This window comes from Mustela erminea, chromosome 14, assembly GCF_009829155.1.
Source record: "Mustela erminea isolate mMusErm1 chromosome 14, mMusErm1.Pri, whole genome shotgun sequence".
NCBI lineage: Eukaryota > Metazoa > Chordata > Mammalia > Carnivora > Mustelidae > Mustela > Mustela erminea.
The window spans coordinates 55,028,147-55,055,550 of record NC_045627.1 but is presented as its reverse complement, the minus strand read 5'-3'; the positions used below and the strand labels follow the sequence as shown (position 1 = coordinate 55,055,550).

Below are 27,404 nucleotides of genomic sequence, written 5' to 3'. Positions count from 1 at the left end.
GACTGGAACCAGAGACTTGAGCACCATGAAAATTCTCTTGTCCTCTTGTCTGTTTTTCTCTGCCTGTTGACTTCATTCTCCTATTGCAGATTGGCTTCTTCCACATGTGAGGTATATGGCTGTTGGCGGCTTTGGGCTCACATCTTCTCAGCTTTGCCATCAGAGAGGAAAGAGCTTTCTCCCAGATCCAGTTGAGAAAAGCCCAGGGAAGGAGTTTTGCCCACTCTTAAGTCAGTCACTATGGCCAGGTGGGATTTGGGTATTATGATTGGCCCAGCTTGAGTTTGGTCCCTGCCTCTAGGAAATTACTGTGGTTTGGGTATTCTATGATTAGTTCCTCCACTAGGTGGTGGGAGTGTGACGTGGTAATCAGCAGTTTTCTCAAAAGAAGGGAGAGATTGATATCCATGAGAAGGGTAATGTGGGCATTCGGAGCATATGGAGTCCTCTCTGGAAACTATTTGAGCCTTTGCTTCCATCTCTCCATTCCCATTCTATACATTTATAAAGAGTAATCTTCCTAAAATGCCCCTTTTTGATCTGGCCATATCCTAGCTTAGTAGTTCTCCACCTTTAACATCCGAGTCCCCTGGTGTGACTTAACCAAGAGAGACACAGAAGCTCAGCATCACCCTTAGTATTTGATTCAGGGGTCTGGGGTGGGGCCCAAGAATTTGCATTTCTATTGCTTTCCCGGGGGAGGCTGATGCTGTGGGTGTTGGGACTTCACTGTGAGAACTGCCCTGGCAGAAAAACTCCTTGCCTCAAGGACACTGACCAACTTCTTTAACTTCTCACAGAAGCTACTCCTCAGTCTGTCCCCTTTTCTGGTCTTCTCTCATTGTTCCCAATTTAGGATCCCTTCGTTCTGATCCAGTTTGTCTAATCTCTGTTCTCTAAAATGCTTTCTACTTTCTTACCTTTTTGCCTTTGAGAATAATTAATTGGAATAACCTTTAAACTCACTACCAAATTCAGGAATTTAACCAAGGCATAACTTTAATTCTGCTTCTAACCTCTCTAGTCTCTAACTACTCTCAGACAAAAGCAAACTTTTTTCTCAGAACTGCTGCTCATTCATTCATTCAGCAAATATTTATTGAACTCTACTCTTTGAGGAGGCACACTATATCCACAATAATGAACAAAACAAAATCCCTGCTCTCATGGAGTTTATGTTCCAGTGGGTGGGGGGAGACACTCAAACAAACATGTCTGGTGTTGCTGAGGAAAGCAAAACTGGGCAGGGGGATAAAGATTAAAGAGAGGGAGGTCGGGACAACTTCACAAATGGAATGAGGGGAATCCCTCCGATAAGAGGACATGTGAGCAAAGATCCAAAAAACACAAGAGCACTCTTTGAATGTACCATTCATATGGAATGCATTGTTTATTACCAAACATTATGGCCATTTTTCCATGTGTATATTCCTTATCTCCCCAATAAGTTTTTAAGATCCTGAGGAGCAGTGATCCCTCAACACTTTTTAAGCTCACACCACAAACATGTTGCCTCAGATACGGCCATTTAGTGAATATCTGTCCCTGATGTTGATCATATATGTGAAGCTGATAATTTCCTTTCCCTATATGACTGTAGAACCAAAATTGAAAAATACTTGAAGTATAAGACATATTTTGTAAGTCTTGTTGAAAGAAGAGAGTTGTTAAATTTTAAGTGGGACTTACCCTTTGTTGTATATGCTTTCCTCCTAGTGAGTCTAATTTTCACAATTACACTTTGGTCTCCTTGAATGAAGAATTTAATCGTGGACGAGGACTAAATGTGGGTGCCCGAGCTTGGGACAAGGGAGAGGTCTTGATGTTTTTCTGTGATGTTGATATATATTTCTCAGCTGAATTCCTTAACAGCTGCCGGTTAAATGCTGAGCCAGGTGCGTAAAATCTTGGTAGATGAGTTGAGTGTAGAAATTGAGAACAGTGTCAGCATGTCCCATATTTTGGATCAAGTTAATTATGTTTTCTTAAAGTTATATTAGGCATACTTTAACTGGAATATTAAGTAGAAAAGTTAAAATTTGCCCCTCTGAAGTTCATACCCCTGTGCTCTTGTGGCCAAATCCATTGCCAAAATTTGAATCCAAATAAACAAAAGCAAAGAAAATGTCTTAAAATTGACAAGGAGGAAGCAGCACTTATCAGAAAAAGAGCCAAGCAGACAACATGGAGATGTGTGAAAGAAGTACTCTACCTCAGGCAGGTGGTACCAACAGAGACACACACACATGAAGAAGCCTAGATATAGATGGTGCTTGGCATCCATACTACATATGGGGATCATTTACTGTACTTTGCTTTATGTTATAGGTATTTTTTGAAAATGTATGAGCAAATGATATTTTTATAAATCAAATTTTATTTTAAATGTGAAAAGAAAATTTTCTGTGCCAAAAAAACTCCTAGTAAATGCTTTTTGTGTAGAACTATTCATATCCTGCAAATTAATTAGCCTATTAATTATTTTCATTAGGGATCTTTATGAGGAACTCTTTGAGCACCTAGTGAATAAATGAGGGTTGGGTTTACTTTTTTTGCACCAGACAATATGAAGTTCACAATGTGAAAGTGGAAGGACATATTTGCTCAATGTAAAAGAAATACTTTAATGTCTAGAAATAGATTTTCCTTGGGAATTGAACTTCCATTCCCTAAGTGAATTTTAACAAAGGTGAGATGAGCATCTAGTAGGGATTTTGTAATAGAAAGGCTGCCACATTACCACAAGTACTTGACGGTTCCTGAGCACTTTATATTATCATGTCTAACTGAGGCCCATCTTAGCAAGGGCTTCTCTGTTGAAGGCTCCTTAGTCTTCACAGGCCCCTTCACTGCTATCAGTTTGAATGCTAATGACAAGATTTTCTGCAGAGGCTATTAGATCAGGTATTTTTAACTTTTCCAAATCTTACCAAAATCTGTCTGCAATTCTGTATTTTAATTATTGTATACAAATCTGTTGATTTTATAGTATTCTTTGGATTTACTGTTCTTGTGATTCATTTTGAAGGATGGATTTAACACATTTCTAAGTTCTTGGTGATTGTCAGACGTTAACCTACATCTATCACTGCTAATCAGATGAAATGATGAGTAGTAAATAGCTCACCTATTGAATAACTGACCGAAAACTTGTGTATCTCTCCAAAGTCAAATGGAGTAAATGTGTGTTACACCCTTTAGTCTGTTTTTTAGTCTCTTTTAGGTTATAAATTTTGTAGCTACTGATACATTATAAAATCATCATGTTCATCAAATCAGCATGATGTTTAGTAGCCTGAAAATTGACAAAATACAACATTGATAAAGTCACCATATATGACTAAAGAAATAGCAGTATTAAATATTGATAACACGGTATTGATCAGTCTTTCATTTTATGACTTTGTTATGTGATGTAACTGTGTATTTTAATTTATAGGTAAGAAGGTGTTTTACCCTGTGGTTTTCAGTCTTTACAACCCTGCCATTGTTTATGCCAGTCAGGATGTACCACCACCTGTGGAGCAGCAGCTGGTAAGACTCATTGTTAGTTATGAAAGGCCACAACGATCCTTGCTAGATTCCTTTATGTTTGTTTCACAAGTAGAAAAGAAAGTTTCGATAAAAAACTGTAGTTTTTTTTTTTTTTAAGATTTTATTTATTTATTTATAGGAGACTGAGTACAAGCCAGGGGAGCAACAGAGGGAGAGGGAGAAACAGGCTCTCCCTCTGAGCAGGGAGCCTGATTCAGGACTCAATCCCAGGACCCCAGGGTCATGGCCTGGGCCAAAGACAGACATTTAACTGACTGAGCCACCCAGGAGCCCCCCCAAACTCTAGTTATTATAAACACTTTTCATAGTATCTTTTACCACTCCCCATAAGGTGATTTTCCATTTCCTGTTTTAGAATCAAATATCATTCTAGAGAGGGAAAGAAAATTAGGCCACAGAGAAAACTTAATGTTCTAGAATATGTAGATTTTACAGTCACTTCTGCCAATGTATTCTCAGTAATACTGAAAATAAGTTTTAATTTTAAAAACCTTATTTACTAGAAATTAAAACTACAAAATAAACTAAGAAGGAATGATATTCTGTGGTTAATTACTAAAGAAGTCATGGAGTGGGAATGCCCATAACAGAACTTACAGTTATTGATAAAGTTATATAAGTTTTTTTTTTTACTTTAAGTAAACATACTATGTTGGAATAATTTAAATTATTCCAGAAAAGTTGGAAAGATTGTATAGAGCATTCCTGTATTCCACCCCGTTTTCCCTCAGAATAATATCTTATGGAACAATTTGTCAAAATGAGAAATTAACATTGCTAAGTTACTACTAACTACACTGTAGATTAGGATTTCACCAATTTTTCTACTAATGTCCTTTTCGTGTTGCAGGTTCCAGTCAAGAATACTATATTGCACTTAGTTTAATCTTTTATTGTTAATATTAAATAAAAATGGAAATAAATGAACTAAGAAGTCAATTTAAGATATTAAAAAAATGAGTAACTCTGAGAAAAGAAATAAAGATAAGGCAGAAATTAATGAACCAAAAATAATAGTTTGACTAATATATAGTAGCTTATTCTTTATGTGCAAAAAAAAAAAATTTCTTAACCAAAGTGGGCAGATTTGGGGTAAAAAGGAAAATATGACAACTGAGAGGAATCAATTTTTTATATGGTAAATTTTTAAAATTCTAAATAAAAGATTTGAGAACTTATAAACTATTAACACAAGCAAATTTTGTGTTAGCATTTTATATATAAAAGAGATGGAAGCTCTGAAAAGACTAAGAACCACTTAAAAATTAGAACAGTTATCAAAAAAATTACCCTGCATATGAATAGGTACAATGTTTTATTGGTGAGTTTTTCCAAACTTTTGAAGAACAGGTTAAAGTAATACCATATGACCTACTTAATAAGTTTTATGAAGCCAACATTATCTTCAGACTCCAGTCCTGCCTTTAGCAGAGGGGCTGGATATAATAAGCAATATATCTAATAGCTACAGTTGATGCTATAGCAATATAGCTATTAGCTACAGTTGATGTGTCTGTATACACACACCCCCCTCTGCCTTATGTGTAGGCCAGTATTACTTGGGAATATAGAAACAAATGGGATCAAAATGACAAACCAAGCACCCACATTTGCCTTATCTGAAACCCTAAATCCTTTGTAAAAGTGAATTACTAAAAAGAAAAAAGTATATTAGCTTTGGAAAATGAGAGAAGTGCCCTTGGTAGAAAATTTTGAGAAATTGATATAAAGTGGCAATAGTTGGCATAGGATTGATAGAAGAAAGAAGAATCTGGAATATGTTCAGGAGAACACAAGATGGGGCTGCTCTGTATCCTCTGATCCTCTGAGCTCATGGAAGACAGAGCATGATGGAGTACATATTCTCTGGGCATGTGCTACGCAGCAGGCATCACAGGGATTGGACTACAGGCTGCGGCAGTATATATGTGGTCCCTGGAGCAAGAGAGGTAGGGTAAGGTTTTGGTAATATTGAGTTGTAGGATGGATAGGGAGCGCCAGGCTCTGAAAATGAGCTGCTGTTGGCACATTGTCCCCAAGACCACATTCAGCCCCTCTTCCACTATTACTAAAGATAGGCCCCTGTAATCTTACTGACAGCCAAGGGTTTTTGAACAATGATATTTTTTTTTCTTTAAGTATGCTCATTGTCCAGCGTGGAGCCCAACATAGGGCTTGAACTTAAGACCCCGAGGTCAAGACCTGAGCTGAGATCAAGAGTTGGTTGCTTAACTGACGAGCCACCCAGGTGCCCCTGAACAATGATTTTTGAAACAAAAAACAGTAGCAGTTAACTGAGAGTAGCCAAACCAACACTATGAAAGGGAGGCACCAAATTTTAATAAACAGAAAAGATATCACATGAGAATATGAATAGAGAATGAAAACAATTTAAGGTAAATAAGTCTTCAGGGAAAGAAAACATTAAATTAGTAAGACTAAATTTGTTGCTAAAAAGGTCAACTTGGAAATTGTGAAAATCTAAAACTCAGTAAATGGGCTGAATATTGGAACGGTTACAGTTGAAACAAGCTTGTAACTAGAAGACAAGTTACCTGGGCACATAAAGACCAAGAAATAATGTAGAGAAAAATTGAGACATGAGGAATCACTCAAGAAGCTCCCAAAATTGTTAGAAGGAGCTCCAGAAGGGAGAGAAAAGCGAGAACAGACAGTGGATGAAATAGAAGAAAACTTCGAAGAGCTAAGGAAAGACAAGTCTGGCATTTGAGAACTTGTCTGCAAAGGAGTAAGAATCGGATTGGCATTTGCCTTCTTTTTGATGATAATTGGTGCTAGAAGACAATAAAACAATATCTTGAATGTTGTGAGAGAAATAACTTTAATTCTGTAATTTATATTTCACCTATTTGAGGGCAAAATAGATATTGTTGAATATTCAAGGACTCAAGGTTTACTTCTTACAGATCTCTTCAGCAGAATGAGAAATGAACCCGTTTGAAAGAAGACCCGAGAATAAAACAGTAGTCACCAGCACTAAAACCCCAGTAAAACTTGTTTAAGTAGTTGTTGATGAAACACATAATAAAAAAGAAATGAATAGCAGTTGGGGATTTAAAGTTCAAAGGGTACACATACAAATGTGTATTACCTAGCCCTGTCCCCTGAGAGAACCTAGAAGCAGTAATACCCTAAGAGTAACCAACATACCCAGCTCCCAGATCTTAGGATCTGGGACAGGAAATCAAGGAGCCTGAAGCTCCAGACTGTAAGGCAGTACTCAAAAAAAAAAAAAGAGGATAAGGGTATATCAAAGGGATACAGCAGGAGCCTGAATAAACTCCCAATGGCAAAGTTAGAACAATTTGAGCAACAAAATAAATAACATAGTACTGGATTGCAACCCCAAGCATAAAATAACTATCCATGAGTACATACTGATATAAATAAATTAGCAAGTGAATAAATAATAATAATAAATCAATGGAGAGACTGATTAGATAGGAGTATATAAGGGAGAAGAGCTAAATCTTTGCTACAGAATTCTGAATAACTTATGTAGATACTTTCTTTTCCAGTAGGTGGAGCCAGGTGACTCACTTCTAAAGAATTGAGTATGGAAAGAGAACTATTCAGTGGAGAAACCTGGCAGATACCACCTTAAGCCAAGTAATGAAGGTTAACATCACCAGTGTTATTATGCACCCCTGATTTGATGAATCAAGAAGGGCATTTCACTTCTGTGGCCTTCCTTCCAGAAACCTAATCATGAGAAACACTTCATTCAAACCCACATTGAAGAGTATTCCACAAAATACCTCAGCAATACTTTAAAGTGTCAAGGTCAAGGGTGCTTAGCTGGCTCAGTTGGAAGAGCATGCGACTGTTGAACTCAGGGTTGTGAGTTTGAGCCTCAGAGTGGGTGTGGGTATTACTAAAAAAAAAAAAAAGGAATTTTTTAAAAAGTGTCAGGATCATCAAAAAACAAGGAAGACTGAGAAATTATGAGTTTCCAGACCAAGGAGACATAACAAATGAATGCAGTGTGGTGCCTTGGACTGGATCCTGGAACAGAAAAAAGGACATTAAAGGAAAACGTGTAGAATCCAAATAAAGTCTAAAATGTAGTTAATAGTTGGGTGCCTGGGTGGCTCAGTCATTTAAGCGTCTGCCTGCAGCTCAGGTCATGATCCCAGAGTCCTAGGTTCAAGTCCTGCAACCAGCTCCTTGCTCAGCAAGAGTCTGCTTCTTCCTCATGCGTTCTCACTCTCTCTCTCTCTCTCTCTCAAAAAGTAAAATCTTTAAAAATAAATAAAATGTAGTTAATAGTAATGTACTAGTGTTGGTTTCTTGTTTTTATTATGTACCACAACAACAATGTAAGATAATAACACTTAGGTGAAGTTAAAACTAGGTGAGAAGTATACAGGAACTCTGTTTACTACTTTGCAGCTTTTCTGTAAATCTAAAATTACTCCAAAATAAAAATCTTATTTATAAAAAAAAATTGCTTGATAAACACAGTGCTAAATAGAGTCAATATGTGAGGGTGAAGAGGAATGTAAAAGCATGCTAATATTCTTGTCTGGTTTGGGAGGATGTGGGAGAAGAATGATTTGAATGTGGGTTCATTCTAGATGTTCCACACAAAAAAATAAGTTTAAATACTTCCACTTCAAGTTGTAGTTTCACTTTGTAACCTTTGCAAGTTACCCTTTCTAAACTTCAATCTCCCCACTTAAAATAAGACAAAAGCTTGCTCTCCATAATGTGTAATATTTTCTCCTTGATATTAAAAGTAAACAGGAAATACACCATTAGAAAAAAAAGGCTGAAAGACAGTTGGTAGTATTTCATAATAAACATATTTAACCAGCCTTACTAAGAATAAATAAAAAACAGCAGTGCAATACTTTTTTGCTGCTGTAAAATCAGTTTTTAAAACAGCCATGCAAGCGAGGCGGTGGGGTAGGAGTTCTTCCATCCATGCTGGTGGTGTAGGAATGCAGACAGGCTTTCTGGATCAGGAGTTTTCAAATAGGTTCATCCCTCTGATTCTGTAATCTCCATTCCCAGGAGTCTACCCTGAGAAAACAGAACCGTAGAGCAGCAATACATACAATAATATCAACAACATTGGAAGCAGCAAAACTGTAAAAATAATGAATTATAGTACATACGATGGTGAATAGGTAGCAAGAGGAAAATGTTCATGAAATGTAGATTATACAGCCATGTAAATGTAGAGGAAAATATAAAGTCTAAAAAAGGGAAATTATGTGTATTTTTTATATTTTAATACTAATACTATTTTTTTAGCTATCCTTTTCTTTGGGTAAGCTATTGTTCTGTTTTTCATACATGTTAACTCATTTAATCCTTCTTACACCTCTGAGGTATATGCTATTATTACCCCTGTTTTACAGATGAGGACACAACCATCTGGTGGTTGAGTGCCTGCCTAGTTGCACGGCTGGCATGGCTGGGGCCAGGGGCCCGGGCAGTGTATCTCCACTCTTATCCACTGCACAAACTTGCCTGTGTTACCATAATTCATCCAATAGGGTTCATTCTAGGCCAGCCACTATTTACTGCTGGAATCCCCAGCACCTAGAACCATATAGACATGGTTATTATTCATAAGAATCTTTATTCTGGTAGGAAGAGACAGAAGATGAAGTCAATTAATAAATACCATGCAGATCATTAAAACGGGCTGAGTTGTGAAAAATGATTAGGTGTTTCTGTAGTGTGTTTAGTCAGAAAGACCTTTTTGAGATGAGGCTGTTGGAGAGGCCATCCAAATAACAGGAAAGAACCTGCTACCTATTAACTGGGGAAAGACAGTCCCAAGCAAAAGGAACAGCTACTAGGTTTCCTAAGGTGTCTAGGGCACAAAGCTGGGCCAGTCATGTTGAGCTATAAGGAGTTTAAGCTCAGTATGATAGAAAACCTGGGGAGGGTTTTGATTCTGTAAAGAATGGATGGGGTGTGGCTGGCTGTAGCTACAAATAGCCAGTTAGGCTTTTACAGTGTGCCAAGGAGGTGACCGTGGCTTGGGTAAGGATGGTAATCGCGGAGAAAGTTTGAAGTATGATTTGTCTGACAGAACTTGCTGGATAATTAGATGTGAGGAATGAAAGACAGGAATGGCAGAAGGAGAGATTAGGGATTCAACCTGAGCGTGGTAGGTGTATATGTTGTTTATTAGACCTCCAAGGGAAGGTGTCAAGTTGCCACATGGATTTGTGAACCTGGCAGCCTGTGAGGGCCTGGGGGCTGGAGATGTAGATTATCTGTGGACACCTGCATCCCCCAACTTGCTTAGGAGAGGGAGAGAGAAAAATGAAATAAAACATTAACAATTCGGGATTACAGACAGTGGAAATGTGTTGTTTAAAAATGGAACAAAACTGTGGGGCACCTGGGTGGCTCAGTTGTTGGGCATCTGCCTTTGGCTCAGGTCACTGTCCCAGGGTCTTTGGATCAAGCCCACATCGGGCTCCCTGCTTGGCAGGAAACCTGCTTCTCCCTCTCCCACTCCCCCTGCTGTGTTCTCTCTCTCTCACTGTGTTTCTGTCAAATAGATAAATAAATCTTTAAAAAAAAAAAAAAAAAAAAAACCAATGACTCCTTTCCCCAAGTGTGATAATATAATATTAGAGATTTTTTTTAAGAAACTAAGTTATAAAGGAAGACTTAATATTTGTAAAATTATAATTGTCATGGGGTAGAAATGTCAGAGTGAGTGTTTTATTTTATTTGCATGGAGTGGGGAGTGTTTTGTTTTAATACTTTGCACCAGGATTATGTTTTGACTAAGAAGATAAGAATATTGGAACCTGGTTTTGCCACAGAAATTATACCTCTATAAATTAATTTCATTTGACAAATGTTCATTGAAAGCCTACTATGTGCCTTGCCTTGTTTTAGGTGCTCCACATATAACAGTGATCAAAATCAACAAAAAGTCCTGCCCTCTAGGAGCTTTACAGTCTAGAAGGGGAAGAAGCCCTCCCCTGACCAAAAAAAATTTTTTTTAAAAGAAAATACATACCTCACTTATTAGTTCCAACTTAAGCTGAGTCCTCAGTGCTGCCTGGTTCTTCTATTTTTTTCAGCCAATTCTCCCATTACATACAGCAGCTTTTTCTGACTCTTCCCACTCCTCTCAAGATTTGCCTCCTCTGCAGACCCATATACTCCCTTCATTCCCGCTATCTGCAGTATTTTCATGTGCTACCTTGTAGATCACTCACATTCATTATGCTCAGAACCCAGGTTTGCACCATTCAGCTCTGGGCCCTTTCCTCAGTGCTCCCACTATTGGGGGATGGCACTGCCACATACCCATTATCCAGGACAGCAGGCTGCTGTCAGCCTTGGTTGATCCGTCCCTCTCACCCCAACTCCTGCCCATTCAGTCACTTCCTGATTTCTATCAGTTCTTTGTCCTCAGTCTTTTTTTTTTTTTTTTTTTACACCCACATGCAATTTTTTCTTTCTGAACATATCATGGTAATTTTTTCTCTCTGAACATATCATCAGCTTCCCATTCCCAGATTATAACTACTGCCTCTTAACCATCCTCTCAGCATCCCTTCTTTTCCCCTCTTATATCTCTTCTCTATACTCTAGCTAGAGTGATCTTTCCAAAATGTCACCTGATCATATTACTCCTCCTGTCCTGACTCTTCAGAGAATTTCCATTGCTATTAGGATAAAGCCAAAATATGTGACCAGGTATCCTGTTCTCTCTGATGTGGCCCTGTGGGTCCCTTAAACCAGGGGTCATCAGTCTACGGTCTGTTGGCCAAAACAGCCTACTGCCTAGTTTTCTGTGGCTCATGAATGAAGAAGAGTGGTTGACAAATATTTTCAAGAATACAAATTTCAGCGACCATAAGTAAAGTTTATTGGAACACAGCATGCTCACTTGATTACTTAATGTCTGTGACAACTTTCACACTACAGTGGCTAAGATAAATAGTTGTGACAGACTTTATGTTCTGCAGAGCCTAAAATATTTACTGCCTGCTCTTTTGTAGAAGTTTGCTGAGCTCTGGCCTACATTTGTGGGCACCTGTACTTCTGTCTCCAACGTGGTCCCACCATCCTTCATCCACATGCTCTCTCCAACCTCCCAAGTCTTTGCACAACCTGTTCTTTTGTCTAGACCTTTCTCCAGCACATCCCTCAGTTGACTAACTCTGGCCTATTTCTCAGATCCTAGTTCCAACTTCATTTCTTAGAGGAAACTTAGAACCTTGCACTTTGGGTAAGGTAACTCTCCTTTCTGTCACCCTTCTCATGTCTGCATCCTCATGTCTCTCCTTACCAAGCTCCAACTTTATAGTCAGTCATTATCCACAGCCTCCTTGCCATACTCACCTTCATCCCTCACCCTGTCCAGTGTTTTCTCTTAGAACCCCAGCCTGGTTAAGGGCAACTCTTACATAGGCGCTTGAGTAGTGGAATAGGGAGGGTAAGAAACACACCTATAGTAAAGTCCCAGTATAGGGCCACTGCTTTAAAAAGATGACCACAGGTCTCAGGGTTCCACAGCTGCCCTGACATTTGTACCTGACCGTGATCTACCCACTGTCCATCCTGCAGGCCAACCATACTGTCCTCCTTCTCTTGTCTCCCAGCACCCCTCACCACTTCTCACTCTCCACATACCTTGCTTCATATTTCACTTAGAACAGAGAAGCAGACATTTCACTTCCTTATTCTATCATAAGACTCATCAGCCTCTCTCCATTCCCAGTGGAGGAACTGCACACATCCCTTCATAAGGCCAACCTGTCCTTTTCTCTTGGACTAGAGCTCATCTTTCATGCCTAAACAAGCACTCCCCTCCAGCCATCCTTCACGCTCTCCTATCCTAACATTATGCTTCTTCTAGATCATTACCATATGCATACAAAAGAACTGTAATACCAATTATCCTTTAAAAATGTTAATAGCCCTTTCTTGTCCACAGGACCTCATTCCTCTGCTCTTGCCCTTTTTTTCTCTGCTCTTGCCCCACTCATTCCCTTTCTGCTTCATAGCCACCATACATGCTACCCTCTTTGCCTGGAATGATCTCCTTTAGATATTTCACAGCTCACTTCAGTATTTCATTAGGGCCCCTGCTCGAACGTTATCTCTTCAAGGAGACCTCATATGGCCTTTATATCCAAAATGGGCTTTCTGTCTCTCATGGTCTCCCCTTCTCCTACTATATTTTTCTTCCTAGCATGTATTACCACCTGAGATATATATTTATTTATTTGCTATTTTTCCATCAAAACAGAGGCTCTGTGATGGCAGAGACTTTGTCATCTCTATTCATTGCTATGTTCCTAGCTCTCAATACCGTGTCTGATGGGTAAAAACACTTGCTGAATGCATGAATAAAATAAAGAATCTTTATCAGGTGTCAACTTTTACTTGATTCTGGGGTTATATATCATCAGAACCCTGATTTTCTTTTTATTTCTCTGTTTGGACTTCAGTGGTGACAATTTCATTTTAAAGGACTGTAGCAATTCCAAGCTTCACATCTATACCCTATACCAGGAGTTGGCAAACTTATTCTGTAAAGAGCCACAGAGAAATATTTTGGCTTTGCAGGCCATATAGCTAAATCCCTGTTGCAGCTACTCAACTATGCCACTGTACCATGAAATACACATAGACAGTTTGTAAACAAATGAGTATGGCTGTATTCCAATAAAATGATTTTCAAAAACAGGCGGCAGGCCAGATTTAGCCTGGAGGCTGTAGTTTGCTGACTCCTGCCCTACACCATCCAAAAAAAGCAAGTGTCTTTTCTAGTAGTTCTCTCAGAGGAATGAAGGGGCCTTGTTTTCCAGAGTTCCCAACAACCCTCCCCTTTTACCATGTTGGCCTGAATTTTGTCCAGTTCCTGTTAGTCAATCAATTCCTGCAAAAACTGGGTGACACTGTGCCACTGATACAGGCATGGTCCAATCTAAAGCTGCGGGTGGAAGGAGCTTCCCTGAAGCTCATGTGCTACATGGAGCCAAGTAATTGCCAGAGCAAAACTGTACACAGTTAGGTAAGGAGCAGGGAGGTGAATGCTGGATAGGCACCAAATAAGGTCTGTGCAGAATTAATTACAGTGTATTATAATATGAGTTGTGCAACTGCTATCCTCCAAGAATGGAATGTAAGCTCCTTGAGCTCAGGCACAATACTGTTTGGTTATTAGTAACCCCAGTTTGCACCTTGCCAGAGGGCTTAAATTCAGCTAAATTGAATGTAGCAAGAACCCTTTGCTGACAGAGAGTACTGTATTTTTGTTGATTTTATTTTTAAGGATTTAATCATGTGAATGCATGTGATCCATTGTCAGTCACAGAAATGACAGGAAAAATTGTTATTTGGAAAGTTTTAATTTTTTTCATTGTTGATTAAAACTTCTAGTTCTTGAGGTATTAAATTGAATTTATTTTTTTTAACTGAAGGTTCACAAAAAGGATTCTGGCTTTTGGCGAGATTTTGGCTTTGGAATGACTTGTCAGTATCGGTCAGATTTCCTGACAATTGGTAAGCATACCTTATATTTATGGAGGGGGTATACATATTTACTGTTGTGCTTTATGGCATTTTTCTCAAAGGCCTCAGAATCAAATATTTTCCTATTAAATTATGAATGAGATTAGCTAAAAAGAGGCATCTAGAGGTGTGAAAGGCAAAGTAAGTTTATAATTAATGTCTCTAAGTAGCAAAAATGAGATCATTTTTAAAAAGTAAAATAGAATATTTACTTGTTTCTTTAAAATCAAAACACTAGTTTTTAAAATCATCTGTTTGGCTTGTTACCAATATTTACGGTTGTTACAAATACTCTTACAAAAGATCTCTACATAACTTTGGTGTTGTGCTCACAGATTGTTACATCTGGAAGTAATGTTAGATTATCTAATCCAAGGGCTTTTGCATTTTTTTAATTTAGAGATGAAACCCCCTTTAACTGTCTATTGAACTATTAATGAAATCCTAGTATTTAAAACAAATGAAAAGACAGCTTATCTTTCTAGCTCTGGTTGAAGTTGGAATGGGGCACTTGGAGTCACTGGCTTAGTCATCCACTCCTTGAAGCCAAAATAACCCTGAAGAATCTGGTCTAAGCCTCCTGCCCCACTCTAGCTTCAGTCTTACCCAGCAAAAAATGCATCAGAGTATGGTTTAAGAAAGCAGGCTGAAACCTGATTCCATGTCTCCTAATCAGTCGGTGGCTACACTTCCATAGCATATAAGAATGTATTTTATATATTTATGCGTGTGTTTGTGTGTATATATCTAGATATGTATATATACATAGATGTGTATATATATCTAGATATGTATATACATCTATACATAGATATACATATTTACATATATATACACATACTTATCTATATATACACATGCATATATTGGGTTTTTTTATATTTTGTAATAGAATATATTTTGTGTGCTTTTTAAGTCCATCTTACATTTATTTTTTATAATCAGCCATTTATTGTGGAAGTTCCTTCACCTTGTCTCTTTATCATTGTAACATCTAAATTATGCAAACAGCAAATAGTAACAAAAGGACTATTAAGTTAAACTAATGCCCTTTTCCCTGATTTCTGGATTAATAAAACCGGAAGGATACATCACTGCTTTCTAACCCGTGTTATTTCTCACTGCTCCTTTCTCATTATCTTTTTCCTCATATTCCTATTTGGTATGTGTTGGTATAGCTAATAGTGTTCCACATTTCTCTGAGACTCTGTTCATTTTTCATTATTTTTTATTATTATTATTTTCTTTTTTTTTTAATTTTCATTATTTTTTTCTCTCTGTTCTTTGGATTGCATAATCTCAATTGGTCTGTCTTCAAGTTCGCTGATTCTTTGTTAATTAAGAACTAATGAGCTACTCTCATGAATTTTTCATTTACATTGTCCTTTTTAACTCCAGAATTTTTTTTTTAAGATTTTTCTTTTAAAGATTTTATTTATTTATTTGACAGACAGAGATCACAGGTAGGCAGAGAAGCAAGCAGAAAGAGAGGAGGAAGCAGGCTCCCCGCTGAGCAGAGAGCCCGATGCAGGGCTTGATGCCAGAACCCCGGGATCATGACCTGAGCCAAAGGCAGAGGTTTTAACCCGCTGAGCCACCCAGATGCCCCATAACTCCAGAATTTCCACTTGGCTCTTTTTATATATGTAATTTCTCTCTCTTAATTAATATTTTCTATTTGATGAGACATTGTCATCTTGCCTTCTGTTACTTCTTTAAGCATGGTTTCTTTTAATTCTTTGAACATATTTATAATAGTTTTGAAATTAACATCTGGGCCCTCAGTTTCTCTTGCCTGCTTTTTCTGGTATATGGATCACACTTTTCTAATTCTTTACATGCCTCATAATTTTTTTCTTGAAAACAGGGCATTTTAGGTAATATATCATGGTAAGTCTGGATATTGATTCCCACCTGACTCCAGGGCTTGTTTTTTGTTCTTTTTTTTTTGCTTGTTTATTGACTTGACTTTACTATTTTAATGAATTCTATCTCCCCCTTCCCCAGCAATATGAAGCCTCTCATATCACTCCTTGGGGCATGGGCACAGTCAACTCTGAGATGACATGGATTTAGTAGGGCTCTCTTTTTTAAGATAAATAAATAAATAAAAATAGAAAGACTATTTATTTGAGAGATAGGAGGACCAGGGGGAGGGGCAGAGGGAGAGGGAGAAGCAGACTCCCCACTGAGCGTGAAGCCCAACACAGGGATCAGTCCAGGACCCCGAGGTCATGACCTGAGCTGAAGTCAGGTGCTCAATTGACAGCCACCCAGGTGCCCCTAGTAGGGCTGTCTTTTATGGTCTCTGTGCCTTTGTTGATAACACCCCCACTTGTTAGGCTCCACTCATTGCTCTCTTGTTTTTGACAGTGCTCTGGGGCATAAAAATCACTGTGCAGTCTGACCCCATTAAATTGAACCCTTTTGCAAGGTAGTTTTTGAGGCACATCTTTGAGTTTTGTTCAGACCTCAGGAGGGTTCTTCTTATCTCTCTCTTTCCCTGTTCTCTCCAGTAAACTAGCTGGCCTGCATTTTAGCTTATTGCTCTAATGGAGCTAGCTATCAGCCTTCTCTTAATTGCTTACCACCAAAATCTCCATTATGTTCAAGAGCCCCCTTAGGCTTGAACTTCCGCACACTGTTTCAAATAAAGTCAGTTCCTTCGAGAAGAGCTTTGGAGCAGTCTGTTCTTATGCACTGGCTCCTCCCCAGGGAAAAGTCTCCAAGCCTCCTCTGGAGCTGGGGATGGAGACTCTGGCAAACTTCTATCTCCCCTGAGTTAAAAGTAGGACATGGGGTGGAGGATCAGGGGTCCCACTACCTCCTGGGGTATATCCTCTACCTTATGACTATGGGCTGGAGGAGAAAGGGAGCCCCTGGCTTCCCAGCAGCACTTGTTTGGAATTTGGCCTCTTTCATTTTGGAGCTTCTGTTCGTTTCTCTCTTTCCTCTCCTTCTGATATTCCCATTACACATATGTTATACCTTTTGTATACAGTTCTTAGAAATTCTGTTCTGATCTGGCTTCCCCACCGCCATCCTCTTTGCTTTTCTTTTGCCTTTTCAGTTTTGGAAGTTTCTCTTGACATGTCTTCAACCTCAGAGATTCTTTCCTCAGCCAATACAAAGGCATTCTTCCTCTGTTACACTGTTTATCTTTAGCATTTCTTTTTTATTCTTTCTTAGAATCTGTCACTCTCTGCTTACATTACCCATCTGTTCTTGCTTGTTGTCTACTTTTTCTGTTAGAGCCCTTGTTTTAAATTCCCAGGCTGATAATTTCAATACCCCTGCCATATCTGAGTCTGGTTCTGATGCTTGCTCTGTGTCTTCAATCTGTTTTTTGTCTTTTGGTATGTGTCATTGTTTCCTTCATAGCTGATTATGATATATTGGGCAAAGGAAACTGCAGTAAATAGGCCTTTAATAATAGGTGGTGAGGTGTGCAGAAAGAGGAAACATTCCGTAGTCCTGTGATTAGGTCTCAGTCCTTTAGTGAGATTATGTATCTGGACCATTAACTTCACAAGTATTTCTCAGACACTGCCCCCAACCTTAAGTGAGACAGGATGACTAGTGTGGGCTGAAGTTGAGTATGTCCTTCCTCCAGGTAGGTTTGACTGTAGTAAAATAGTTTCTCCTGAAGGCAGGCCTTGTTAAGAAGAAAAGTGCTCTGGCATGTTTCAGAATGATTATGTTCCCACTGCCCTTGCTGAAAACACTAGGGGATTTTGCTCCAGTCTTCACAGTGAGAACCTGCTAGAGCTCCAGAAGGTAAAACTCACACATGCATAGGGACCCTCCCACGACCCAGAGTTTTCAACTCTCAGGCTTGGTCCTCAGCCTCTAGCAATTCATCATCTATAGTTCAGACTTTTTTTTTCCTACCCTAGTACTGGTTCCCCTAGAGATTTCTAGTGGTGAGTTTCTGCTCACATAGTTATGGTTCTGTTTTACCTGCCTGTCTCCAATTTGCTCTGTGACCTTATTTCTTTGAGGGATCTGAGAAAATTTGTTTATTTTTCAGTTTGGTTTTTTACTTCTTGTTAGGACAATATGACTTTGAAGCCCTATATATGCTGGACCAGAAACTGGAAGTCTCCCATTTATTTTAAGTATCTACACCATTTCTAATATTTGAAGACCTTTTATCTACAAAGAAGAAAAACCAGTATGTATTAGACATAGCTTTTAGTAAAGCTGTGACTATTTAAGGTAATACTTTTCAGAGATCTCAGGATTATTGTCATCCTGTGAGTATGAATCTAAGTAGCATATAATTATTTGGTAGAAGAGATAATTTGGAAACCTAGCTCTTAATTGAAGAATTGATTTTTTCTTGGTTTTTAAGAACCTTTGCTAATTCTCAAAAAATTCCAAATGATTGGTGTTCTCCATGCTTTAGAAAGTTTGGTGTTCATCTTAAGCCAGTTTGAAAATAGTCTCAATTTTATCTCCCATTTCATGTGTTCACCCAGTCCAGTAAGCCATTTGCCACATCACTCCATCAGAATTGTTCTGGTAGGTAAGGTTATAAGTGATATTTATGTTGCTAGGTCTATTAGTTGTTTTGGGGGGGGGGGGTTAGTTAATTTATTGAGCAGCACATGCTTAACCGTTTCTTCCTGAAGACACTTTTTTCACTTGACTTCTCTGATAGCTCATTCTTCAGAATTTTCTCCATCCTCTGGGACCATTTTTCAGTCTCTTGCTGATTTATCCTTCTCTGCATGTTTAACCTGTACATATTGGTATTGCTTAACATTTAGATCTGGGCCCTATTTTCTTTCTAAACTCCTTCAGTAATTTCATCCATTCCTGTGACTTTGAATCACCTGTGTGTCCATTCTCAAATGTGGATGTTCAAACTAGCCATTTCTTCTGTTTTCCACTCTGTAAAGTTGTCTGTGACCCAGAAAAACTTGTATCTCAAAGGATAACTGTATTAATTACAATATTGATAGTGCTGAAATTATGGATAATTTCTATTTCCTTCTACTTTGACTTTCTCTAGATTTTCTATATAACTTAGACATTTACAAAGCATCATTTTGATACTCTGAACAACAGGCTTGAGCTCCTAGATCTCAGCTTCTAGCTGGACTTCCAAACCAGAATGTCAGTCCTCTATATCAGATATCTTTGGGCTGTAGTGTGCCATCTCATTTGAAGCAGAACATCTTAATTCTTACCAGGGTTGACTGTGATCTGGCTATCAGACATATACCTATAGTGTCAGTTTTCATCCTGCAGGTGGATTTGACATGGAAGTAAAAGGTTGGGGTGGAGAAGATGTTCATCTTTATCGAAAATACTTACATGGTGACCTGATTGTGATTCGGACTCCAGTTCCTGGCCTTTTCCACCTCTGGCATGAGAAACGCTGTGCTGATGAGTTGACTCCTGAGCAGTACCGTATGTGCATCCAGTCCAAAGCCATGAATGAGGCCTCTCACTCGCACCTGGGAATGCTGGTCTTCAGGGAGGAGATAGAGACGCATCTTCACAAACAGGCATACAGGACAAATAGCGAAGCTGTCGGTTAACATAATCACTGGCACATTAGTCTGAACCACAAACCAGCACTATTTATTTAGCCTTAATTCCAATTCCAGATGCAGTGCCTCTTTCAGAGAAGACATGCTTATCTTTTGTGTTCTTTCTGATATTACTTTACTTAAGCAGTTTAACTTGTTATGAGAAGAAAAAATCAAGTGTTTCAGTGCAAAGCCTGTTTTGTGGGCATACCATACTATGGAATCGCTGACAAATCAAAATCTGGTGTTTGCCCCAAAAGTAGTTTTGAGTTCGTTTCTACCCTGTACCCATGTTCTAATGTGCCCTGATTGCATATGGGTTGAGGGTTGGAATGGTGTTGTACTCATGGTAGGTCAGGAGCATCCAGCTCCTGCAGAGAGGAAAGAGTCATATTTGATGCAGTGTGTAGACAAGGGTTCTTCCCCTGCTGACCACCAAGGCAACTTGCTTTTAAATTAAGATCTTTAGTCAGTTGCCTGAAGAATTCTTTTTCATTGAAGCAGAGGATGACTAAATGACACATCTGAAATTCACAATCAATCAAAAGAAATAAAAACCCCTTAAACTGAATGTTGCTTATCTCCCTTAATGTGTTTTTAAATAAATGGATGATAGTAGAAAATACTTAGCTTAGAATCTATGACTTGATTAAAACTGTAATGTGTTGTTATCAGGATTAGTAGTCAACATTGTTATAAATTATTTTAAACAAACAAATAAAATGGAAATGTCTTTAATAGAACATTTAATTGTGTTGGAGCATAGGGCACTAATGATATCTGGGAACATCAGTTTACATGAGCCAGGGTGCTATCAGGGCCTTCTTGTAGTGATTCAGAATAGATGAGCATAGCATGGTGTTGCGTGTTTTTTGCTTTGCATTGTCTTATTTAGCATGAATCCATATGTATTTATTATCCTTCTTTTTATAATATGTTAACAAAAGCTACATCTCTGTTTATATTATGATACTTTGAGTTGAGTTTCACTGAAGGGAGAAAAAAACAATTTAATGAGGTATACCATAAAATTATACTGACTTGAGAAAAGAGGTGAAGGAGAAAGTATGAATAGAAATCTGAATTACAGAATATTTTAGAGAAATCTATTGTCTGCATATAGAATAATATTTTAATTGAGGTATAAATTATGTTAATGAGACAAGATGAATAAGAAGTTATATTCAGATAGAACTGTACTATGTTATTTATCACACATGGATCTTTTACCATACGCTCCATTGCTAGATTCAGAAATTGGAGATATGGTGAAAGGCATGCACAGATTTTGAACCTTTGGCTTTCAAAAGGGACCTATATTGTATTCTTTCTATTTGTATATAAACCCCTGAGAATTCACAGAAGAAAATCTACTCTTTTTACTCAGTGAATCATATCACCTAAAGTATAAATCCCAAATTTCTTGGTGCTACATGAATTCACTTTACAGTAATTCTTAATAAATTATTTGTACAAGTTTTAAGTTGGGTAGCATTTAGGCTTTTTTAAGATGTGTAAAATGTGCAGAATTATTAAGGCCAATATCTCTTTTTACAAACAATTATTTATTATGAAGGCCAGTGAGTGTAGGTATTTAAAGTGAGAGAACCTAATTATTTGCAAAGGTAAGTTGCAGCTTGTTTTTTTGACAGAATCAAATGACTTTACCTTAGTGAGCTTTCAATTTAAAGATAGAAACTAAGTGATGGAAACAGTATATGCTATGTTTTTGACATTAAACGGTACCAATAAAGTATTTTATTACCAAAGCTAAATGAAAATGTGATAACTAATTTCTCTCCATTACAAAATACCATAAATATGAAAAAGTATAAAAGATGTAATTGTGTACTTTAAAGAATAATAAAGCAAACAGCTACCCAGATTAAGATAACATTATCAGTGAAAGGCCTTTATGGGCCTCTTCTTGATCACACACCCTTACTCTCTGTAATTGTAACCATTCTGATTTCTGTGATAATTTTTCATTTGTTTTTCTTAGTGGGCATACCATACTATGGAATCGCTATTATATACCTCTACCCAAAAGACTATGTAGTTTTGCCTGTTTCTGAATTTATTTGCATATTATTTCATTATCTATTCTCTAACTTTCATTCAGTATTATATTTTTGAGGTTCACTCATATTAGTCTCAAAATTCACTTTTATTACTGACTAGTATTCCACTGTATGAATATACTAAATATTCAGTAATTTTATTTTTTTATAGATATTTGGGCCGTTCATAGTTTGTTGTTTGCTTTTTGCAAACATGAGTACTGCTTTACGTGTCTCTTATAAGTGTACAAGAGTTTCTCTAGGAATAATGATGCTGGGTCATCGTTTGTGTGTACATTCAGTTTCCTTTCCAAAATGGACCATCTCCAGCACTGTGAGAGAGTTCATTTTGCATCCTTGGCAACACTTAATTTTGTCAGGTTTATTAATTCTTGCTAATCTAATAGACCTTAGGCATGAATTGTAGTTATAGTTTGCATTTCGGTCCTCTTGCCCATTATTATCAGTTCTTAGGAATTTTTCACATATTCTGGATACCAATTCTTGTTGGTTAAGTATCTTTTCCCAGAATGTGTCTTATCTTTTCCGATTCTTGGTGGTACTTTTTCATTAATAAAAATTGACTCTAATGGGACTATTTTTTTTCCTTTATGTATTCTACTTTTTAATTACTGGCTTATGACCTCATATTAAGGAAAGATAACTTAAAGCTGTTATTCTATATTGTCTTCTGAATACCTCATATATAGCTTTGCTTTTCCTAGTTAGGTCTTTAACCTAACTGGAGGAGCTTTTTGTGTATGACACAAGCCAAGGATTGCATTACACTTTTTTCCACCATCACCTTACAATATAGTCCATATTTTACCTGCAGAACCACTCTCATCCATCAGATTTCCAAATGCACAGGTCTGATTCTGGCTCTCATCTGTTCAATTAGGCTTTTTGTCCATCACCATACTATTACATCATGGTCTAAATTACTTTAACTTAATACAAGTCATTATCTCTGAGAGCTAATCCACTTGCCTTATTCTTAAAAAGATTGCCATGGTTCTTTGTAGCCCTGGCACTTTGACATAAGTTTTTGAATAAGCTAGTTAAATTTCACAAAACTTTCATGAATTTGATTGGAATCTCATTGAATCTGTAAGATCACTTTGGGGAAAATTTACATCTTTATGATACAGAGTCTCCCAATCCTTGAACATGACATGTCTGTTTAGGTCTTTATTGTCTTTAAATTTTATACTTTTTCACACAGTGGTTTTACATGTATTACTTTATAGATTTTTCCCTAGATACTTTGCATTTTATATGCCATTATAACTGTCTTTTTTTTAATATTTTACTGGTATTTAGAAGTCCAATTGCTTTTGGGTTCAGCAGCCTTGCCAAAATGCTTAATTCTGGTAATGTATTTCTAGTTTCTGTTGTGTGTTTTCTGTTATGCAGTCATATATCTATGAGTAGTGAAAATTTTGTTTCCAGTTTTTATATCTTTATTTTTCTTGTCTTACTGTGTTTATTGGGATTTTATTATGCAGTGTTGACTAGAAGTGATAATAGTGGAGTTCCTGCCCATGTTTCTGATTTCAAGGGGAACACTCTCAGTGTTTCATCAGTAAGTATGGTATTTGCTGGAAGTATTTTTATAAATACCTTTTATCAAGTTAAAGGAGACTACTTGGTGAGTTTTTATCATGCTTGAGAGCATTTATCAAATACTTTTACTTTATCTGTTGAGATGATCATGTGATTTTTTTTCCATCTTTGATATATTAAATTGAGTTAATCAGTTTTCTGAAGTTTCTTGCATTCGTACGGTAAACTCATCTTTCATGATGTATTATTCTTATTATACATTGCAGGATTGGGGGGGGTGTGCGCACACTTCATTTGCATATCTGTATATACTCATGTGGGTGTGTGTGTGTATGTATATATGTTTCAGGTGTTTTTCATCCGTGTTCATGAGTAAGAATGCCCCCTTCTTATGTTTATTGGGCTTTTTTTTTTTTATTAAGGTTACGCTTGCCTGTAAAGTACATTACAGGTGTTCTTTCTTACTGTTTCTAAGGAAGTTTTGTAAGACTGGAATTACTTCTTCCTTGAATATTTGGCAGAATTACCTGAAAGCCACCTGACTTTGTTTTGTGATGTTTTCTAAATGGGAAGATTTCTGATCACCAGTTCAATTTATTTAATGATTGTAGAACTATTAAGATTTTGTACTTCTTTAAAGTCAGTTTTGGGGCACCTGGATAGCACATTGGTAAGCGTCTGACTCTTGGTTTCAGCTCAGGTCATGATCTCAGAGTCATGAGATTGAGCCCAGATTCGGGCTCTGTGCTCAGCATGGAGTCTGCTTGAGATTCTCCCTCTCCTTCTGCCCCTCCTACTCTTGCTCACTCACTCTCTCTCACTCTCTCTTTCCAAAAGAAATAAACCTTTTTTTAAAAAAAGTCAGTTTTGATTGAGTTATGTAAGGTGTGATCTAGGAATTTATGGTGATTAATTTGAAAATTTAGATGAAATATACAAAGTTGTTTATAATATCCTCTAGTTATCTCTACTATGTACAGGATCTATAGTGAATAGCCTTTTCTTTCATTCCTGGTATTGTTTATTTATGCCTTTTGCTTTTCCTGCATTAACCTTGTCAGAAGCTGGCCAGTTTTTTCAGTCCTTGTAAATAACTGATTCCTACCAGCCACATTTGAGGGACCCAGTTGTGTCACATTGTCCCAGCCCAGTATTTTCAGTGTTTTCAAATTAGACTCTTTAATCTCTGTTGAGTATGCACCGTTATTTCATTTTGGTTTTATTAGTTTAGTTTATCACTAGGGAAATGATATTAATTATCTTTTCATATGCTTATTGGCCATTTGAGTATCTTCTTTTATGAAATGCCTAGTAAATTTTTTTTGCTTTTTTAATTTCCCTTTATTTAAAGATTTTATTTATTTGACAGAGAAAGTACAAGCAGGGGGAGAAGCAGGCTTCCTGCTGAGCAAAGAGCCAAATGTGAGGTTCAATCCCAGAACCCTGGGATCATGACCTGAGCTGAAGGCAGACGCTTAACCAACCTGAGCCACCCAGGCGTTCCTTCATTGCCTTTTTTTAAATTGATAGGATTTACTTCAGTATTCTGGATATGAGTCTTCTATCAGATTTATGTATTGCAAATATTTTCCCCTAGGCAGGGGACTATTCATTCTCTTAAAGGTATCAGTTAGTAAACAAAAACTCTTAATTTTAATAATGTCCATTTTATTATTTTCTTTCTTTTATGGCTAATGATTTTGGCATCCCAATTTAAGAAACCTTTGTCTAAAGTAACTTTGACAAAGCAAACTTTGTCCAAAGTAAAGAAGAAATTTTCATATTTTCTTTTAGATGCTTTATTGCATAAGATTGCCTATAACCTCCCTTTCTCGTCTTTGTTGAGCCTTTCATACTTAGATCTATGATGCATCTGGAAATAATTTTTGTATATAGTGTATGATTCAACCTTTAGAATCTCTTTCAGTGAAGGTCTGCTGACAGCAAACTCCATTTGGTTTGTAAGTATCTTTATCTCATTTAAAAAATATTTTTTGAAGGGTATAGAATTCTGGGTTGGGAATTTTATTTAGCACTTTGAGGTTATTCTACTGGTTTTTTTTTTGGCTTCAGTTATTTCCCTTGTGAAGTAAACTGTCAGCTTAACAGTTGATACTCCTTTAAAAGTAATCACGCTTGTTCCCATGGTTGCCTTCAGGATCTCCTCTTTATTTCTCTTCTGTGTCACTATGATATGTCTGTGTGCTGGGGGTTTTGTTTTTATGTTTTTTTTTTCTTTTTTTCTAATCCTGCTTGAGATTCTTTGGGTTCCTTGGAATATTCTTTTATCAATTTTGAAATATTTTCAGCTATTATATTTTTATTATCTCTATCATTCTTTCTTTCAAAAGCTCTGAGAACATGTTAGATCTGTTGTTGTGTCCACCATGCCCTTTGTTTCTTAACCCATTTCATATTTTCCAGTCTTTTCCCTCTGTGTTGCATTCTGGTAATTTCTTCAGAATTATAACCAAACGAATTTGGGGAAGAACCTTTATTTGGTTCTTCAAGAAATGAAAATGAATTTTTAAAAATCCAACAGGTGGATTAAACAGACACATCTAATAAGGAGAGACTTTTAAAACTAGAATCTCAGAATGTTTGCTTTTGCTGGCTAACTTAGAGATAGTACCCGTAGTTCAGAGCCACATTAAACTAGATTTTCAGCTTAACGTTTTTTTGACCAATGTGATGTTTGCTGCAAAACTTAATGAAATTCACTGACTTGCGGCTACAAATTATCAGTGGTAAATTTTCCCAACCTCCATTCAGTGCCAAGGTTCAAAACAGGCAGTTTTCTTTAATCCCTTTAATGAGTTTGGGGGAGAAGCATTTTATTGCAAGTTCGCTGTTATGGTGAAGGGTCGTTCTTTAGGATGTCAACTTTATGGGCTGGGGTCTCCTATTTGACCCCTCTTCTTGGATATGCCCTGAACTTTCTTCTCTATCCTCATGTAGACTTGAAAATGGAAGCTCATAATCCTTGCCCTCAAGGCAAAAGCTGGCTTCAGAGTTTCCTTCAACCTCTCTGGGGTTTTGCTTGGATATTTACATTTTGCGTAACTTGAGCAGCTGATTTCCACAGGCAAGCACTTAGTCTAATGTTGCCAGAAATAGGTGCCTAACTTTCTCATACATTTTTTTAAGATTTTATTTTTAAGTAATTTCTACACCTACTGTGGGGCTCAAACTCAGAATCCCAAGACCAAGAGTCACATGCTCCCCCAGCTAAGCCAGCCAGGTGTCCAATTTTCTTATATTCCTGACAACACTGTTTCCTCAACATTGTTGCTGAAGATCCATACCTAAGTTTAAGGTATGTTATGATAGATATTTGGGCAAGGAGGGATGGCAGCACCTTCTTCACAGTATCATGACTTACTTTCTGGGAATAAAAAGAGAAATTGTGTTGGTATGATATAGGGTTACTAGCCTATATGTGGGGAATAGATTTTTTTTTTTTTAAAGAGTTTATTTACTTATTTGACAGAGAGAGAGATCACAAGTAGGCAGAGAGGCAGGCCTCAGGTGGGGTGGGGCGGCGGGCAGCAGGCTCCCTCCTGAGCAGAGAGCTGGATGTGGGGCTTGATCCCAGGACTTGAGATCATGACCTGAGCCAAAGGCAGAGACTTAACCCTCTGAGCCACCCAGGCACCCCGGGAATAGATTTTTCATTTAGAGAGTAGTTTGAATCCCAAATTTGTGGGAATTTTTTCCGTATATGTTTATATACCTGTTAAATTTAACACTTTAAGTGGCTCATTGGTAATGTTAGAATATATTGACCAGGACTTCAGTTGTTCCTTTGAGAAAATCAGTTATAATTCTTTGTTTCACTTTTCCCAGGAGATTCTGCTTTCTGCAGGAGAAGTGGGGTTTAATCTCCTCAGGGGTGCCACTGCTGATTCCCAGCTAACACTGACTGCTTCTGATGAACCAGGTACTACACTTTCTGCCATGTATCGCTACAACAACCCCATGAAACAGAGAGTATTGTAACTTCCTTTTAGTTATGAGAAAATGGAAGCTGTGAAGGGTAAACATTTCCCTGGATACCTAGCTTGGAACAGGAAACTAGGACTCAAATCCAAATACTTCAGCTTTTGATTGCTTTGCTCTTATGCTTATCCTGTCTTGCCTCCCTGGAGAACAT

At 37.5% G+C, this 27,404-nt stretch overlaps 2 protein-coding genes across 10 annotated transcripts in view; one reads left to right on the top strand and one right to left on the bottom strand.

The window, feature by feature from the left end:
- The window catches only part of CSGALNACT2 (chondroitin sulfate N-acetylgalactosaminyltransferase 2), a 44,159-nt gene extending 22,765 nt beyond the window's left edge, over positions 1 to 21,394 (top strand). For 2 of the 9 annotated variants that reach the window (XM_032314056.1, XM_032314062.1), the window contains 4 exons: positions 1,717 to 1,895; positions 3,440 to 3,534; positions 13,995 to 14,076; positions 19,342 to 21,394. In XM_032314056.1, coding sequence (XP_032169947.1) covers positions 1,717 to 1,895; positions 3,440 to 3,534; positions 13,995 to 14,076; positions 19,342 to 19,634 — 649 coding nt within the window. In that variant the 3' untranslated portion in view covers positions 19,635 to 21,394. Of the gene's footprint in view, positions 1 to 89; positions 249 to 1,716; positions 1,896 to 3,439; positions 3,535 to 7,094; positions 7,206 to 13,994; positions 14,077 to 18,138; positions 18,260 to 19,341 lie in introns of those variants that run through there. The other 7 variants (XR_004278965.1, XM_032314061.1, XM_032314058.1 and 4 more) reach the window with 7 other exon arrangements.
- A 5,149-nt stretch (positions 21,395 to 26,543) lies between these two features.
- Positions 26,544 to 27,404, bottom strand: part of RASGEF1A (RasGEF domain family member 1A) — an 86,032-nt gene continuing 85,171 nt past the window's right edge. The window contains exon 12 of the mRNA XM_032314066.1: positions 26,544 to 26,636. Within this exon, the coding sequence (XP_032169957.1) occupies positions 26,630 to 26,636 (7 nt within the window). The 3' untranslated portion in view covers positions 26,544 to 26,629. The remainder of the gene's footprint in view (positions 26,637 to 27,404) is intronic.